Consider the following 18518-nt stretch of genomic DNA (forward strand, 5'->3'; position numbering starts at 1 on the left):
CCCGGACGGATGCCGTAGCCGAAAGGCTGGGCGGATGTTGTGAGCCCGGACTCCGCGGCCGAGGCTGGGGGTGAGTGAGGGGCGGCCCGGCCCGGCTCCCAGCGGGCGGATCCCCGCGCCTCCCTGCGCGGCCCGGGCCGATCCAGTGCGCGGGTGCTCCCCGCGCGGGGGTTGCAACCTGTGGTGCGGGGCTCTGGTCTGGAACTGGCCTGGAGGATCCTCCGGAGCTTGTGGCCGGGTGGGGGCGACTTGGGGGAGACAGACGCTGCCCTCCGCGTCCTTGGGCTCCGAGATGGAGTCGGTTCGGTTCCGAGCCCGATCGGCGGGGCTAGGCAGAATCGACGTGGGAGGGAGCCCCCGAGCAAAGTCAAGGTCTGCCTCTCACCTGGGTCCTCAGCACCTGACGTCCAGAGTGGATGTCTGGAACGTTTACTGATCCGATGAGCGACCGCGTGTGCTCTGTCCTGCGGCTGCTCGGAGGGAGAGGGGCAGCAGTCGTGGGCGCCCGCGGGGGGCGGCGGGGCGGCGGGGCGGCAGAGTCACTTTCCCCGGGGGCAAGCGCAGTTCCGACTGGGAATGGGCAAGGGTGCGTGATGGGAGCAGAGGGGCTGTCTGGGGTGAGGTAAGAGACTGCGGAGAAGGGGGTGCTGTCTAAACTAGTGCGGGAAGGCCAGGCTCTAGGCCGGCGCCGGCTAATAGAACTCTGTGTGATGATGGAAGTCTTCGGTATTTTCTGGTGTCTAGTACTGTAACCATTAGCCACATGTGGCCACTGAATCCTTGAAATGTGGCTAATATAACAGACATTAAGTGTAAAGTTTTTTAAACTTTAAAAAGTTGCTACTGTGTTGGACAGCGTTAGACAAGGCTGGCACCAGCGACTTAGGGAAGCTTCTGAAGCAGCTGTAGCAATACCCCCAGGAAGGATGAACAGCAATGGGAAGACCAATAGGCTCCGCAATGAGGACCGGACAAGGGGCAGCTCTGATGGGTGGGAGGCAGTGTGTGTGAATGGGAGCAAGACAACCTGCAGGCCTTTGGACAAGAGAAGGAAGGGTCCTGGAGCGGAAGAAGGAGGCCCTGGCCTTGGGTATCAAGCAGGACTTGGAGCTGGAGGTGGCGCCAAACCTTGGGATGATGGACGACAGTACTGTGTGGTGTAGGGTTCTCTCCTGGATACGTGCTGGACCCAGGGTGGCTATGACTGTGAAGGACACAGGGGCTCTGCAGCTAGGCCACCTCACTCTGGATACTTTGGTTTGATTTTCCCGGGGTTGAGGCATTTAGTTGGGTTCAACAAACATATATCTGGCACCTGCTCGGTTGGGCCCTGAGCTGAGCATAGGGACATGGGCCCTGTCACATGGACCTGTTACATGGGGCCCTACATGTCCTCCCTTGCGGTGTAGGAAGCTGGGAGCCCCTGCTTTCCTCTGCCCTGGGTTGGTATGTGTGTGAGTGTTCCTGCACCTGGCCTGCTCCCGAGCCTTCCTGCTACCCTGGGGCTGAGGTCAGTATGGAAGCCCTTCGCTGGCTTCATATAGACAGTCTCTGCCTCTGGCTCAGCCCTCAGGACCACTGGCTGCCCACAAGAGATGAAGGATGGCGTCCAAGGGGGCTGGCATGCCTTTTTCCCGCAAGAGCTATAGGCTGACTTCAGATGCTGAGAAATCCAGGGTTACAGGTAAGGGCTGGCAGGGCTGGGAGGAGGCTCTTTGTGTTGAGGAAAGGAGAAGGAAGAGACAAAGGTGGCAAAGTCTCAGGTCCAGTGAGCCTCGGGCCTTGCTGCGCCCCTGGACCTGTCAGCCAGCTCTTCTCCACCAGCTGCCATGGAGCAGTGCACCCAACATGACTGCGCCCCTGACCCCTGTGGCTGGCCTAGGACCAGGAGCCTTTGGGGCCAGCAGAGGCTGCGAGCTGGACTGACCGTATGACCCTTCTCTCCCTTCTGACCTGTGACCCAGGCATCGTGCACGAAAAGCTACTGAATGACTACCTGCACCGCATCTTTTCCTCTCCTGACCATGCACCCACCGCAGCCACCAGCAGGTATGGCCGGGTGGGTAGCCCTCCTCACTCTGCAGGACCAGATCAGAGGCTGGAGGCTGCGTTGTGGGGAAGGGAGCCGGGGCTCTGGGTAGGCGGGCTTGGGTTCCTGCCGCTCCTGGCTATGAGACCTCCGGTCGGACTCTGTCTTCTGGACTCTGCTTCTTCCTTTCCCCTGTCAGTGCTAGTACCTTCCTTCTGAGGGAGGTGTGGGAGCTAGGGGGGTGGTGCCCGTTCAGCACTCAGCATAGCACCTCACACCTACTGCACGCTCAGCATCGGTGCCTTGTACGTCTGCCCACACCCCTCCCCACACTGGCCCTCTGCAGCCTCTGCCTGAATCTATGAAGTGCAGACCCAGTAGCCCTTTTTCCTTGCAAGTTTAATGCATTTAAGTTTAGTCCATATCAAAGTTACAAGTTTGCTTTAGCAGAAACTTAGAAGAAGAAAAAGCATCTGCCATCTCTTTTATTTTAACATGACTATTTGAGCATGAATTTTTTTTCTGTTTTCTTTATCTCACAATGTATGTAGTTTGGACTATGCTGTATAGAAAAATTTTTTTTAATTAAAAAAGTTTTTGTCACCGTCAGTCCTTTTTTAAAAAAAAGGTTTTATTGAGGAATAATTGACGTACAATAAACAGCATGTATTTAAAGTGTGCAATACAATGAGTTTTAATATGAATAACTTGTGAAACCATCACTACCATCAAGATAATGGACATATCCCTCACCTCCAAAAGTATAATGACATTGAAATCCTGTTTTTGTCGTCACGTGGGAGCCCCTGAGTGTTTTGCTATGTTACAGATTGATCCCGATGGGCACTTTTTAGGGCCAGGGGTCAGCCCTTAGGCACGCCCTGGTTTGGAGGGGCTTTTGCTTTTGTAAACAATGCTGTGAGGATGGCCAGGGTTGTTGGAATTATGAGCTAGAGTATTAGAACTGCAGTCACTTTTAAGGGTATTGCTAAATTACTTCTTGAAAGGGTCATACGGATCCTCCCTCTCTGCAGTGAGGCTTGTGTGTCCCCCTTGCCAGCCTGGGCTGTTCTGTCTTTCACAATCTTTGCTCTCTGGGCAGGCACAAAGGGCAGCATTGTTGCCCGTTCCATTTAAGCGCCTGTGGTGGCCAGGGGGTTGCTACTTCTGGAGGGCTGCTGCCCACCTCCACCCCAAACGCAGTCCTGGCCTGCTCTCAGGACCATCTGATCCCTACTTCATTTGATACCAGAAATGGTCCTGCTGCCACTGGTGCTGCGGCTGCCAGGAGGGAGAGCAGGTGGAAGAGCCATCAGTCAGTGGTGGTGAGGATGGAGAACCCTGGGCTGGGACCTGGGCAGCCAAGAAAGGGCAGGCCCGTGCTGGGTTTGGCCAGCTGGGCAGCACTGCAGGCCCTTGGAGAGGCTGAGTCTCAGGCCGCCCTCTCGCAGCTGCTCTTGAGAGCAGGGACAAGCCTCCAGCAGCCATCCCAAGTGCGGGCCATGAAAAACTGTTGCGGAAGCCTCCTTCTCCTTGGGCCATTGGGGTGCTCGGAGATGAGGCTGGCTGCAGCCTTCAACATCGATGGCTGAGCACTCAAACTGCATGGCCACGACCTGGCCTTGGTCTGGGGCTCAGCAGGAATACGGAGGAGGCTTGGTGCGTCTCCACCTGCTGTAGCTCAGGGTCAGTGGTGGCTCACCCCAGGGGAGGATGCTGTCCCTGAGCCTGGGTTGAAGCTACTTTGCCAGAGAATCAGTGCTTTAGCCCATCTACACCCCCTTCCAGACCTGCGCTCCAGGCAGATGAATGGGGTAGGAGCTGGGATTAGAGGTGGAAGAGCAGGTACTGGCAGCCTGTGGGCTCGTTCCAGAGGGGCATCGAGCCTCTGCTCCGCCTGAGCCATGCTAGTTTCCACCACTTCATTCCCTGCTATTCTTAGTGCTGAACTCAGGGCAGACTGGCCAACATTAGACAGAGCCCTTTATCTGGGCATGTGTGCTGGGCGGATGAAGGCGCCACTCAGGCAGATTTGCCCCTTTGGCTGGGGCAGGTGGCCAGTAGGTGGTTCATGTGCTCTCCTGGCCCGTACAGGTGGGTATAGGATAGAGCCAGGCAGCAGCTCAGAGGGCTGGGCCCTGAGCTGCCAGGACATGTCTGATTCAACGCACAGATTTCCCTGGCTGGGTGGTGGGGAGACCGGAAGGCCTGGGGTCCGGGCCTGGACTAGCTGGCCTTGGTTCTGACCACCTTGGGGACTGGCATTTCTCCCAGCTTTCCTTTCCCAGGTATAATCAACACAACAACCTTGGAGAGCGGGCAGGTTGTGGGCTATGCAGGGAGCACACATGAGTCCCTAGAGTCTTCACAGATTCTCTGCCATACAGCTGTTCCTTTCTCCAGATGGGGGAATTAAGGCTTAGAGAGGGCTCTTTTTTTTGACAGTCCTGAGGTACAACAAATTGGACTTGTCATAATTTTCAGTTTAATACATAATCTAGCCTCCGGACCCCAGCATGCCGAAATTTAGGACTAAGCACCCAAAGCTCCGGGGAAAGGGAGTAGGAGAGGGGTTTAGTGTCATCTAGGGGCTGGTTTCAAGGCCTTTTGGGCCCCTCGCAGCCTCTCGCTCTCCCCAGGAAACCCCTGAACTTCCAGAAACTGCCAGAGCATCTGGACCAGCTGTTACAGGTGGACGACGAGGATGAGGAGAGCCAGGGTACGTGGCAGCTCCTGGAATGGGATTGGAGGTGCCAGGGCTGGACCCTGGTGCCGTGGGGGCTGCCCTGGGGAGATCAGTGTACTCTGTGCCTTCTGTCAGACCCTGCGCCCTGCCCGACCCCACACCCACCTCTCCTCTTTTCAGGACAGGTTGAAGGGCGGCTTGGCCCATCCACTGTGGTCCTGGACCACACAGGTGGCTTCGAGGGGCTTCTTCTGGTGGATGATGACCTCCTGGGGGTGAGTGAGGGCAAGGCGTGGGGCCCCAGGTCCAAGCCCCTCCTGACACAGCCCTAAGCTCTTCCTGATGTGGCCCTGGTGTCCTTACCTTTCTTGATGGGTCTGTAGCCAAAAGTCTCTCCTGAGGTGACCCATTGAGCCCTCAGTTCCCAAACCCCCCTGACAGAGCTCTGACCCCTCTTGGTGGACCTCCGGCCCAAGCTCTTCCTACCCTAGCCGTGAGCCCCTCTTGTCATGCCCCTGGCCCAGAGTCCCTGATGCCACAGGCCTAGGCCCTCCCACCCTGTGATAGGCACGCACCACCAAGGCGAGCTAAGTGGAGGTGGGGCCGTTCTCCCTTGGGGAGGCACTTTGTGTGCCTGGGAGGAGGCTCAGCACCCCTGCCCTTCCCCCAGGTGATTGGACACAGCAACTTTGGCACCATCCGCTCCACCACATGCGTGTACAAAGGTGAGACCGTGCTCCTCTGTGGCGCAGGGGGTCAGGGAGAATCGAGAGCCCCGGCCTGAGGAGTGAGGCAGTTTCTGTTTACCTGCTGGGCCTGACTTGGCTTTTTCCAGGGAAATGGGTCTACGAGGTGCTCATCTCCTCCCAGGGGCTCATGCAGATCGGCTGGTGCACCATCAACTGTCGCTTCAATCAGGAGGTATATGGTGGAGGGAAGCGGCCCTCCCAGGGAGAGCTCCTGCTGCCCCCCAGCTGCTTCCGGTCTGCTCTGGACCCTCCCCCGACTGCCCTCGGGAGGAGGAATGTGTCCCACCGCTGCCCAGGGCAAGCCAGCCCGAAAAACAGCCCTCACTCCTGCCCTCAGAGCATCAGCCCCTTCTATAGAGCCGTGTGGGTCCCAGGTTGGTGGCTGGAGGGCTCTGGCCCTGCCCCTGCCCACCTCCCCAGGCCCTCACAGACCTTCCTCCCTAGGAGGGAGTTGGAGACACACACAACTCCTATGCTTATGACGGCAACCGTGTGCGCAAGTGGAATGTGACCACGACGAACTACGGCAAGGTGAGGGCCGAGCCCCCCGTGATACCTGCCTCATGTCCTTCCCCACAGCTTGGCAGGACCACTGGGCAGCCATGAGGGAGGGGGCAGGGTCTCAGGTCCTCTGTACTTGGGTCCGTGTCCCCTGGGTGGTAGTGGAGACACAGCGCAAGGCACAGAGTGGGCAGGCTGCCAGGCTTCTGCACATCTGTAAGGCCTCCTTCCCTGGCAGGCGTGGGCAGCAGGGGACATCGTGAGCTGCCTGATCGACCTGGACGATGGCACTCTGTCCTTCTCCCTGTGAGTCTTCGGCCTCTCCATAGGCCTAGCCTCCGGGACCTCCCCGGTTGCCCTGTTTCCCAGTCCCTGGATGGGGGTAGCCTGAGGGTGGACAGCCCCAACAGGGGCCTGCTCACTGTCCTGTCTTGACCACGTTTTTCTTAGCACTGGCTCACAGGCCCTCCCTTCTGCTCCAGGAATGGCGTGTCGCTGGGCACGGCCTTTGAGGACTTATCCAGGGGCCCTGGCATGGCCTACTTCCCAGCCATCAGCCTCTCCTTCAAGGAGTCCGTGGCCTTCAACTTCGGCAGCCGTCCCCTGCGATATCCTTTTGGGGAAGAAGGCTGTGGGGCTGCTTGCAAAGTCTTGGGGAAGCTGAGATGGGGGCTCCCTGCCCCAGGAACTCTGTGGGCTGGTGGTGGGCTCTGGCTGTCTCAAGGAGTGAGTAGGGTACAGCTTTCTGGGTGCCGAGGACAGCAGTTCTTGCAGCACCTTTGTAAGTGGGTATCATTATTATCTCCACTGAACAAATGAAGAGCACAAAGTGACGAAGTGTCACCCCACAGACGGTAAGTGGGACAGTGTGATGCAAAGCAGGCCGTCTGACTGCTCAGCCCTGTCCTGGAGCCCAGGCCCCTCCTCAGAGCTCAGTGGGGAGGGGCGGGTGTGTCTGAGCCCCAGGTCCAGTAGTGCTGGCTTAACTCTGTGGCACCTACCCAGTGGCGGGCTTCCGGCCCCTGCAGGACCCACCGCACGCTGACCTGGTGCGGGCACAGAAGTTGCTGGGCTGCTTCCGGGCAGTGCTCAGTGTGGAGCTGGACCCCGTGGTGAGCCAGGGTCTAGGCCGGGGAGCTGGGCCCCTTCTCCCACCCTCTGCCCCTCACAGTCTTCTCTCCTTCCCTGGACACAGGAAGGGCGGCTGGTGGAGAAGGAGAGCTCCGAGTGGCAGTTGCAGGGCCAGCCCACTGTCCTGCTCACACTGGCCCACATCTTCCATCGCTTCGCGCCGCTCCTGGTGAGGGGACATTAGGGAGGGGAAGAGGCAGGCCTTGGTGGAAGCGCCTGTGCTAGAGGCTGGGCTGCTGAGGTGTGTGAGGTCCACACCTTCACCTGGCAGGGGCCCCACGTAACCAGAGCCCTCAGACCTGAAGGATGTCAGCCAGCAAAGGAAGCGATGCTTCCAGCTGAGGGTCTCAGGGGATGTCCTAGAAAGACACTTGGGAGGTAATGACATCACAGGCCAAGGGAACTGCGTGTTCAGAGCCCAAGAGGGGGTGTGGGGCAGTGACCCTTGTGCCTCAGTCAGACCCCCGAAGCGCTCATCTGTGTCTTAGGGCTGCTTGAGGGGACCCATAGACCCATCTATGCTGTGGCCTTAGCCACGTGCCAGGGCAGGAGTGCCCTGAGTAGGACGGAAGGCCACCACCTCACCAGTGCCCACCCTTGCTGCAGCGCAAGGTGTACCTGGTGGAGGCCGTGCTCATGAGCTTCCTGCTGGGCGTCGTGGAGGCGGGCACCCCCGCACAGGCGCAGGCCGTCGTGCACCAGATCCTGGACCTACTGTGGCTCTTCATGGAGGTGAGGCTCTTGACCTCAGGCTTAGGCCAGGTTGTCAGGCTCCACTGACGGAGGGTCTTGCGAATGGCCGTCCCCGAGCCTGGTAGGTGCAGCCCGGCATCTCTCCCCAGGACTATGAGGTACACGACTGCCTCAAGCAACTGATGATGTCCCTGCTGCGTCTGTACCGGTTCTCACCCATCGTCCCAGACCTGAGCCTACAGGTGGGCACTCGTGACACTGTCCTGAGCCCCTCGGGCCTTACCCGCCCCCTCTGAGCATCTCCTTCCCACAGATCCACTACCTGCGGCTCACCGTCACCATCCTGAGGCACGACAAGTCACGCAAGTTTCTGCTAAGCAACGTCCTGTATCCTCCCCTGGCTGCCAGGCAGGCCAGATGTAGTGCCCTGTAGGGTCAGCAGAGGCCAGGGAGGGCAGTGTGCGTCTGGCCAGGGTCCCCAGAGAGGCTCAGGAGGACAGAGCCACCCAGTATGTGAGTCCTTGTTCCAGGACGAGCCCTCCCAGCACCTTCTCTACAAAGCAGGGAGGGTAGGACAGCGGCCCAGGCCACTGGCCAGCCTGAGCAGGGACCTCCTGATGGGTTACATAGAGGTGTGGGGGTGTCACCAGGGCCCTTTTATCTGCGTTCCACAGCGGGGGTTCCTACAAGATCTAGGAGTCAGCCCTTCCTGCTTCCCCAAAATGTCCACGATGCGTGAAGAGAGCATTGGGCCCCAGGCTGGGAAGCCTGTGCTAGTAGCTGTTTTTTCTCTCCATCTTCCCTCTCTCTGGGGTCTTCAGCCTCCAGTGTGCAGAAACAAACTGGGAGACGGAGAGACCACCTGGCCCTCTCTCGAGCCTGTCCCACAGTCACCTGTCCGTGTGACAAGCCTTCATTGTGCACTTGCTGGGGACCAGGCTTAGTGGGCTTGTTGGCACAGGTCTCCTCGGAGTCATGTGGGTTGGGGAGACAGGCACATGCGGAGGGAGGCGGGTTTCGGCGGGGCTTCCCGGGAGGTCTGCAGGGGTGTGGGGTGCCCTTCGGTGGATGGAGCTCTCTCTGCCTTAACGAGCACCAGTTTCGACGTGCTCCGGTCCGCAGTCTTCTTTTACATCAAGTGCCCGCTGCGTGTGGAGGAGGCCGGCCTGCAGGAGCTCATCCCCACCACCTGGTGGCCCCACCGCTCCAGCAGGGAGGTGGGTAGACAGGGAGGGGGGGCGGCTTAGAATGAGGGCCCGTGCAGGGTGTCGGAGCCCCGGCACACAGCAGTGAAGCCCCTTCCTCAGCCCGGCCGGCCCGAGGGTGGCACAGTGGGTGGGGTCAGTCCGGGCTGAGCCCTGCTGCCTTCCCTCCCTGCCCCTGCGTAGGGCAAAGATGGTAAGGAGGCGAAGGATGAAACGGCAGAGGAGCGGCTGCGGCGGCGTGCCTACGAGCGCGGCTGCCAGAGGCTGAAGAAGCGCATTGAAGGTCCGGCCTGCCTGGGCGCTGGGGGGGCTGGAGGATTGTGTGCATGTGTAGTTGGGGGTGCTTGGTGGTGACCATGCCTAGGCCGGGCTCAGGGACCCCCAGTGGTGAAGCCCTATCCAAACCTGCCCCCCCTCCTGCCTCTGGGAGCCTGAGGGCAAGGCCCTGTGGAAGAGGGCTCAGTGTGGTACTCCCCACCCCACCCCCAGCGGTGGAAGAACTGCAGGTCCAGATCCTGAAGCTGCTGTTGAACAATAAAGACGACAATGGGGTGAGTGACGCCCAGACCCGTGTGGGTCCCTGGTGGGGCGGGGGCTATACTGGGCCTTGCTCAAGACCCAGAGGGCAAGGCTGGCTTAGGGTCCCCTGGCAGGGTCCAGGCTCAGGCAGGGCCTTGAGTAATCAGTCGGGCCAGCATCCTCAGCTCATCGCCCCTTCGTTTTTCCTTCCCCTGAAGGGTGAAGCTTCTAGGTACATCTTCCTGACCAAGTTCCGAAAGTTTCTGCAAGAGAATGCCAGTGGCCGGGGGGTAGGTGTCTATCCGGCCAGTGCGCACCATGGGCCTCTGGCTGTGTTCCAGGGTCTGCACCCTGGGCTTCTAGCTCCTTCCAGCCTGCCATGTCCCTGCCTAGCCCTGCTCCTCTGCTGCCCTGCCCTCCCTGCCCAGCCCAGGGTCCTGGGGCCGAGCCTTGGATGAGGCTGGGCTCTGGGCTGGCACAGATGCATGTCTTACACCCTGTGCCCACAGAACATGCCCTTGCTCTGCCCCCCTGAGTACATGGTCTGCTTCTTGCACCGGCTGATCTCTGCCCTGCGCTACTACTGGGATGAGTACAAGGGTTCGAACCCCCATGCCTCCTTCAGTGAGGGTGAGTGGGGCCAGGACCTCCAGTCTAGAGGCTGAGCACAGCTGGGCACAGGGGGGCCCAAGGCTTGGCTTGGGGTGGGGTAGCTGCCCAGGCTGCCTGCCCAGTTGAGTCCTAGCCCACACATGGGCAGCTTTTCTACTGGGTATAGTATAGTATAGTATAGTATCGACTGGGTATCCCGAGTATCGACTGGGGTCGCAGAGCCCTGCACTCGCGGACTGCCGAGCCCAGGCTTGTGCTGACTGTCCCATGGGCGCCTTTCGTGCGTCCCAGCCCACCCAGCCTCCTGTGTAGTCCTTTGTAGGGGTGCCTCGGGTGGGCTCTGAGGTGCTGGGGCCCTGTGTTTAGATGGGAAAGAGTCCTCAAGGGTCAGGGGGAGCCTAACGTGCCCTGGATTGGGGGATACCCCATAGGGCTGGGCTCGGGATCTCGTTTTCCTCTGAGCGACTCACAGCCAAGAATGCCCACCTCCTTCAACTTATGTTGTGCAGTTGTTGGCACTGGCCTGGCATGGTGGAGGGTGGGGGAGGTAGGATAGGCCACTCTGCATCTCTGTGTGGCTGTGGCCAAGGCCCGGGTGCCCTCTGCGAGGCTATAGGAGAGGGCTGGCCTCTGGGGGGTCTTCCTTCTGGGCTTTGACTGCTGGCCTCCCAACTCCTCGCAGAGGCCTATATCCCGCCCCAGGTCTTCTATAACGGCAAGGTGGACTACTTCGACCTGCAGCGCCTTGGAGGCCTCCTCTCGCACCTTCGGAAAACCCTCAAAGGTGCGTTCCAGCCGGTGGGCAGTGAGCGGGTCAGGGCGTGGTGGGCAGCAGTCCCTGAGCCAGCACTGCCACGAGCGCTGTGCTAACCTGTGCCCACCAGAGGGCGCCCGAGTATCGACCTGCTCTCCAGGAGATGCTGATTGCCCACTTGGCTTCTGGTTTTGGGTCCAGCCATCCCTTTCCTTGACCACCGACCCCAGGGGACGTCTGGGAGCGCTGTTATGAAATGGGGGAAGCTGTGATGACAGTGGGGGGGGTCACGGGATCTTGGTGAGGTCGCGGGTGCTGGAGGGGTGTGTATACACTTGCTGCCTGAACTGCTTGTAAGGATGAACACAAACGTCTCTAGGCACAGGGCTGAGAGCACAGCGCAAGCAAGGGCAGGGACGCCAGAAAGGGCCCAGCAAGGCCTGGAGACGGAAAGCAGCTAGTGTGCTGGAGGAAATGCAAGGGAGCAATGGGCAACGAGGCCAAGGGCAGAGTCTGCAGGCTACAAGGCAGGTCCAGGGCCGGGGAGTGAGGTCGGGGTTCTGTGTTGTTAAGACGCTCCCTCTGGCTGCTGAGGTGCTTAGAATGGGGTGTGAGGGTGAGGGCCAAGAAAGGAAACGGGGTAGCCAGTTGTCTAGGCAACAGAGAAGGTAGGGAGAGGGCATGGGTGAAGGGGAGGAGTGAAGGATGACCCCAGGCTTCTTGCCAAAGGCTGTGGGAATGGGGCAGCATCAGGGAGAGGGGCTTCAGGAAGAGGCTAAGATGACAAGTTTGGTGCATTGGAGGTGCCTGGGGACACAGCCAGGACCAAGGCCTGGTCTGGAGGCAGAGGTGGTATGCTCAGCTGTCAGTGTAGAGGCAGGAACAAGCCTACAGTGAGGCCTGGACCCCCTGGGGGTGCGAAGTGAGGTGAGCAGAGACCGAGGCAGCCCTGGAGCTCCTTTTGTTTATACCGTGTTTCCCTGAAAATAAGATCCAGTCGGACAATGAGCTCTAATGTGTCTTTTGGAGCAAAAATTAATGTAAGACCCGGTCTTATTTTACTATAAGACCAGATCTTATGTAATATAATGTAATATAAAACCGGGTCTTATATAATATAATGTAATGTAATATAATAATACTATACTATACTATACTATAATATATAATATAATGTAGGGTCTTATATTTATTTTTGCTTCAAAAGACACATTAGAGCTGATGGTCTGGCTAGGTCTTATTTTCGGGGAAACATGGTAGGGCAGGACAGGAGGAAGTGATAGAGCAGTCAGAGAAGTAGGAAGGTCCCTGCAGGGCGTGACAAAGACAGAAGGACTGGCAGGGAGGGCTCTGAGGGGGATGCCTCCTGCTACCAGGTCCCTGCGAAACCAGGGACCCTGGGATGCAGAGTGAGGGCTGCTGGAGTAAGTGGCGTGAGGCCCAGGCCCAGTGGTAAATGGGGACCTCCTGCCTGTGAGGAGGACCTCCTGCCTGTGAGACCTCCTGCCCAGCCCGCGGTGCTCTCTCGCCGTCCTGGGCAGCTCCACCGTTACCTCCCATCCCTCTGCTAGCCTGAGTGCCCTCTTGCCATTCTTCCCAGATGATCTTGCCTCCAAGGCCAACATCCTGATCGATCCCCTGGAGCTCCAGGCGGCCACCATGGATGACCTGGACGAGGACGAGGAGCCAGACCCAGCTGCGGCCCAGGTGCCGCGGTAGGGGCAGGCAGTGGGCCGGGTGTTGGGCTGTCCCTCTCATAAGGGCAGGGGTGTCACCCAGGGCCATATCCCTCTCCACGGAGGCAAGGAGCTTCTCACCAGGCCTTGCTGTTGGTGGAGGCATGAGCCTTCCCGTCCATTCCCAGTCCCAGGAATCAAGGGAGCCCTAAGTGGGTCAGGTCCTGGGGAGCTGAATGGCGCCTGGCCTCCTCTCTCCACCACAGCGCCCCATGCAGGCCCTGGCCATTGGGGGCGCGCTGCCCCTGCCCCGGCCCGGCTGGCTCAGCTCGCCGACCCTGGGCCGAGCTAACCGCTTCCTCAGCACAGCGGCTGTGAGTCTGATGACCCCACGGCGGCCTCTGAGCACCTCGGAGAAAGTGAAGGTCCGCACGCTGAGTGCCGAGCAGAGGACCCGGGAGGACAGTAGGTGCCCAGCGGGGCCAGGCATAGCATCGAAGGGTTCTTCTACCATGTACAACCCCCCTCCCTGGGCAAAGCCAGGATACACTCCCAACCTCCCGGTCCTGTGGCCTGGCACTCTCTCAAGGGCGTGGGAAGTACACTCTGAGGGCAGGAAATCGATGCTACAGAAATAAGTCCTGGAGCCGCAGGACCTTGCCCAGCCCCTCCCCGGTGCTGTCCCTGCAGGTCCCTCCTTGGGCCCAGGCTGGGGGAGAGGGCTTCCTTCTCCTGCTGTGAGGCCAATCCTGGCCCCACAGGCCTAGGAGAGAACTGGAATGGCCCCGCCCCTGACCCTGCCCTTTCCCCTTTCCCTAGTTGAGGGCAGCCACTGGAATGAGGGCCTGCTGCTGGGACGGCCCCCCGAGGAGCCTGAGCAGCCCCTCACTGAGAATTCCCTGCTGGAGGTCCTGGACGGCGCCGTCATGATGTACAACCTCAGCGTTCACCAGCAGCTGGGCAAGGTCGTGTACCGTTGGTCCAGCACATGCGTGTGCATGCGTGTGTGTGTGTGCCCACATGTGACCCGGGTCTGCACGTGGGCATGTGCTATAGCAAGACTGACTCCTGTCAGTGCTTTTTAGGCCACACCTGGCTGACTTTTGGCGGAGGGGGCTGTCCTGGGCTTGAGGTTGGGAGCTTGGCAGGGCTGGGGTCCAGGCTGGGTCCAGAGAAACGTGGGTGAGGTGCCCAAGGGTCACCGTGGACATGTGGTGTCCATTGCTCTAGATGGTGGGTGTGTCCGATGATGTCAATGAGTATGCGATGGCCCTGAGGGACACAGAGGACAAGCTCCGCCGGTGCCCTAAGCGGGTAAGGCCTGGACAGGCAGGTGGTTCTTTGAGAGGGAGGAGTAGTGCAGAGGGGCAGCTTACCCACTTGGGGTCCCCAGGGCAATCCACAGAGGAAATCTGGCCTGGCCTGCCCCTCCCTGTGGGGGTTGCCCCAGCAATTTTTCCTGTCCCCACCCCCACGCTGGCCACACCACATCAGTGAGAAGGGGCTGAGCCCCATCACCCAGCCGAGGCCTGTGCCAAGGTGCCCCCCCAGTCCGCTAAGCGCTGATGCAAACCAACTGTCCTCATCAATTATGGATTCGACCCTGAGTGCTTCCTTGGCCCCTGCAGAGTCAGCAGGAAGCAGAGCCTGGCTCCCCCACTCCCCTGGAGCCCTCCTCCTGTAGCTCTCCTGTCCTGGGGAGCAGGGCCAAGCATGCCCAGGCTGGGCTGCCTGAGCCGACTGCCTGCCCCCAGCTGTAAATAGAGCCCCCGGCTTGGCCAGGGCCAGAGCAGCTGCCAGAGCTGCAGCTCACTACGGAGGCCCTGGGGTGCCCCGGCCAGGGGCTCACAGAGCCCCAGCTGCATCTCGCTTCCACATTCTGAAGGGATGACCATAGCCCTGAGGCTTGCTCAGGCTCACCAGCAGTTCAGAGGCAGAAGAGGGGTTTGAAGAGTGGAACCAGGTCTGCCCAATCCTTTGCCTGCCCCTGGCACCAGTGGGGCCCCCACAAGGCTGCGTGGGGAAGGCAGGATGGGTCTGGGTGTGGGGTCATGTCCTGATCGTCTTTTCTCCTTGGGTGACAGAGGAATGACATCCTTGTGGAGTTGACCAAGAGCCAGAAAGTTTTCTCAGAAAAGCTGGACCACTTGAGTCGCCGTCTTGCCTGGGTCCATGCCACCGTCTACTCCCAGGTGAGCAGGTGTGGCCTTGGCCAGTGGCTGCTGCTCTCCCCAGTGTCACTGGCTAGTCACAGATTGGGCAGGGCTGTGCCGGCCCCTTGACGCTGCCTGCTGCCCCAGGCCTCTGGCACACGTGCCCCCTCCCGACCCCTCCTCCTCCTTCTACCACCCCATGCCGCGTGTGCTGAACCTCTCATGACCCATGAACTTGGGTAGATGCCAGTTTTAGAGCTCCCAGTTCCCCTCCAGCTCATATACTCTCCCTTTGAGGAACAGAGTCTGTCTCTACGTGCCTCCCCTTCTACCTGCCCTCCTCTCAGTTTCTTGACACCCCCCATACACCTCTTCCCTCGCAGTACCTCAGGGCTCCATGGCCTCTCCTGAGTCTCGCCCTTGCTCTTTACGTCCCCTGTCACACTCACCTCCCATCCTTGATGCCACTGGCTTGTTCCCCATTCACTCATTCGTTCAATAACATGTTCCCAGGGCCTGGAGTGGGCCAGGTGCCATCCTGACACTAGGGACACTCAGTAGTGAACCAGGAAGATGAGCCTCTGCCTTCCCAGTCAGCCTTTGGACGGACAGCCGGTGTACTCTCTCTGACCGTACTCTGACCCCCCTGAGGGCCCTCTGGACTTGATTCCTCTCCCTCCGTGTCCTGACACCTCTTTCCCACTCATGAGCATCCTGGGACACTCCCCAGGTACCCACATCAGGGCATCTGTCCACTTGCTTGGGCAGGCCTGCCCCCGTAACTGGGTGTCCCATCTCGACCCTGCCATCTCTACTTGCTCTTTCTCCTGGCGGCTCGTCCCTAAGTCAACCTGCCCCACCTTTTACCCCCTCCTTTCTCTTGCGGCAGACCACCTCGCCTCCAGCCCCGCGATGGTCACTGTCAGGGTACTTCATGCCCCCACCACTGGGATTTCATGCCTGTCCCCCTCCCTACGCAATCTTGTCACCCCCTCCTACACCACCCTCCTAGGAACCTCACCTTCCCATCTCTATACCTTTTTCTTCCTTTTAAATTGTGATAAAATATGCATAACATAAAATTCACCATCTTAACCATTTTTTAAAGTTGTAGTGAAATACAACATAGAACTTAACGTCTTAATCTCTTTAATGCACAGTTCAGTAGTGTTGAATATATTCACATTGTTGTGAAACACGTCTCCAGAACTTTTTCATCTTCCCAAACTGAAACGTACACCCATTTACTCTCCATTCGCCCCTCCCCCGGCCCCTGGCAACCACCGTTCTACTTTCTCTCTCTCTGAATTTGACTATTCCACGTACCTCATTTACGGGGCATCAGACACAGTATTAGTTTCTGTCGCGAGCTTACTTGACTCAGCATAATGTTCTCACGATCATCCATGTCGTACCATGTGTCAGGATTTCCTTCGTTTCTAAGGCTGAATAACACTCCATGGTGTGTGTAGACCACATTTTGTTTCTCCGTTCATCCATTGATGGATACCTGCGTTGCTTCTCCCTTTGGGCTGTTGTGAATAATGCTGCTATGAACGTGGGGGGACAAGGATCTCTTCGAGATCCTCTTCAGTAGTTTTGGGTATGTGTTCAGAAGCACAATTGCTGGTTCCTATGGTAATTCTAATTTTCATTTTTGAGGAATGCCATACTGTTTTCCCAAGAGGCTGCACCATTTTACATTCCCACCAGCAGGGCACAAGTGTTTCAATTTCTTCCCATCCTTGTCAACACTTATTACTGGTTTTTATTTGTTTGTTTGTTTTTGTTTTGTTTTGTTTTGATATAATGGTCACCCTAATCTGTATGAAGTAGGATTTCACTGTAGGTTTGATTTGCATTTCTCTAATGACTAGTGTGTTAAGCATCTTTATGTGCTTCTCGGCCATTTGTATCTCTTCTTTGGAGAAATATTTGTTCAAACCTTTGCCCATTTTTTTAAATCAGGTTGTTTGGGGTTTTTGTTGTTGGTTTTTAGTAGTTCTTTAGTATATATCCTGGATATTAACCCCTTATCAGATTATGATTTACAAGTATTTTCTCCCATTCTGTGGATTGCCATTTCATTCTGTTAATTATGTCTTTTGATGCACAGTTTTTTTATTTTGATGTAGTGCAATTTATCTATTTTTTTCTTTTCTTGCCTATGATTTTGTTGTCATATCTAAGAAATCATTGTCAAATCCCAGCTCACGAAGATTTTCCCGTGTTTTGTTCTAAGAGTTTCTTTTTTTCTTCTAAGAGTTTTATAGTTTTTGCTCTTAGTTTAGGTCTTTGATCCATTTTGAGTTAATTTTGGGGTATGATGTGAGGTAAGAGTCCAACTTCACTCTTTTGCACGTGGATATCTAGTTTTCCCAGCACCATCTATTTCACTGATTTATGTGTCTGTCTGTATGTCAGGATCACAGTGTTTTGATTATTGTTGTAATATGGCAGTAAGCGGAACTTAGGAAGTGTGATTCACTTTGTACTACTTCAAGATTGTGTTGGCTCTTTGGGGTCTCTTGAGATTCCATAGAAGTTTTAGGACAGATTTTTCTGTTTCTTCAAAAATGCCATTAGGATTTTGATAGGAACTGCATTAAATCTGTGGATTGCTTTGGGTAATGTTGCCGTCCTAACAATATTAAGTCTCCTAGTCAATGAACATGGGATGTCTTTCCATTTGTTTGTGCCATTCAACATTTTTGTTCAGCAACATATTGTAGTTTTCAGTGTACAAGTAGTTCACCTCCTTGGTTAACTTTATGCTTGTTTCATTTCTTTTTATTAAATTTATTGGGGTGACAATTGTTAGATGTTTCATTTTTTTTTTAATGCCAACATAAGTGGAATTATTTTCTTGATTTCCTTTCTGGATTGTTCATTGCTAGTACACAGGACCACAACTGATTTTTGTGTACTGATTTTGTATCCTGCAAATTTCCTGAATTTATTATTTTTAACAGACTGTGTCTGTCTGTGTGTGTAATCTTTAGAGTTTTCTACATATACGATCATGTCATCTGAGAACAGAGATAATTGTACGCCCTCCTTTCTAACTTGGATGACTTTTACTTCTTTTCTTGCCCAATTGCACTGTCTAGAACTTCCAGTACAATGCTAATAGAAGTGGTGAAAGCAGGCATCCTTGCCTTGTTCCTGCTCTTAGAGGAAACGCTTTCAGTCTTTCACTGTTGAATGTGATGTTAGCTGTGGTGTCCTCATAGCCTTATTGTACTCAACTGCCTTCTTCCTTCTGCTTCATCAGTGCTCCCACTCCTGCCTCGTTCTCATTCGCTTTCTCCCTTTATTAAAGGAAGAAGCCCACACACCCTTCCTTGACTCCACACCCGCTTACAACTCCCACTCACTCTTTCCTGCTCCGTCTTAGCTCCTCATCTTCCCTCACACTTAGCCCAACACAAGCTCCTCCATTTCTCTAAAATGGTCTTACAAGGTCTCTGTCAAGTCTCTCCACCTTTGCGGACACACGCTCACCCCCATGGCAGTGGCCCCTTGGCTGCACCGCTGTGTGCCTTTGCCGTCCCCTCCTCAGACTGTCTCCTCTGGCTTTCTGTGGCAGCAGGCTCCCAGCAGGCCTCTGGCTCGCTGCCCATGCGTGTGCCCTCTGACATCTTGCTTACATCTTCTTCTCGGGTTCTCAGGTTTGAGAGTGCATTAGAGAGCTGGTGTGCGGTCCAGGTGCTCTGGCTCCGACCCAAGAGATGTGGGTGCTCTAGACCTGGGCTGGGGCCTGGGGCCTCGTTCTGATCCCCTCCATAGGATCCTGACAGACTGGCTGGG

General features: G+C 56.8%; 1 protein-coding gene across 6 annotated transcripts in view; it reads left to right on the forward strand.

The window, feature by feature from the left end:
- The window catches only part of RNF123 (ring finger protein 123), a 27624-nt gene continuing 9106 nt past the window's right edge, over nt 1–18518 (forward strand). For 2 of the 6 annotated variants that reach the window (XM_081073023.1, XM_081073026.1), the window contains exons 1-26: nt 1–70; nt 1567–1684; nt 1965–2049; nt 4669–4748; nt 4896–4990; nt 5386–5440; nt 5551–5636; nt 5909–5995; nt 6204–6271; nt 6448–6573; nt 6963–7077; nt 7161–7265; nt 7703–7828; nt 7939–8031; nt 8103–8176; nt 8889–9006; nt 9178–9277; nt 9484–9545; nt 9732–9803; nt 10023–10143; nt 10808–10909; nt 12480–12586; nt 12822–13020; nt 13375–13520; nt 13786–13869; nt 14640–14747. In XM_081073023.1, coding sequence (XP_080929149.1) covers nt 1603–1684; nt 1965–2049; nt 4669–4748; nt 4896–4990; nt 5386–5440; nt 5551–5636; nt 5909–5995; nt 6204–6271; nt 6448–6573; nt 6963–7077; nt 7161–7265; nt 7703–7828; nt 7939–8031; nt 8103–8176; nt 8889–9006; nt 9178–9277; nt 9484–9545; nt 9732–9803; nt 10023–10143; nt 10808–10909; nt 12480–12586; nt 12822–13020; nt 13375–13520; nt 13786–13869; nt 14640–14747 — 2496 coding nt within the window. In that variant the 5' untranslated portion in view covers nt 1–70; nt 1567–1602. Of the gene's footprint in view, nt 373–1566; nt 1685–1964; nt 2050–4668; nt 4749–4895; nt 4991–5385; nt 5441–5550; nt 5637–5908; nt 5996–6203; nt 6272–6447; nt 6574–6962; nt 7078–7160; nt 7266–7702; nt 7829–7938; nt 8032–8102; nt 8177–8888; nt 9007–9177; nt 9278–9483; nt 9546–9731; nt 9804–10022; nt 10144–10807; nt 10910–12479; nt 12587–12821; nt 13021–13374; nt 13521–13785; nt 13870–14639; nt 14748–18518 lie in introns of those variants that run through there. The other 4 variants (XM_081073024.1, XM_081073027.1, XM_081073025.1 and 1 more) reach the window with 3 other exon arrangements.

Source organism: Rhinolophus hipposideros (genome assembly GCF_964194185.1).
Source record: "Rhinolophus hipposideros genome assembly, chromosome: 14".
Classification (NCBI taxonomy): Eukaryota; Metazoa; Chordata; class Mammalia; order Chiroptera; family Rhinolophidae; genus Rhinolophus; species Rhinolophus hipposideros.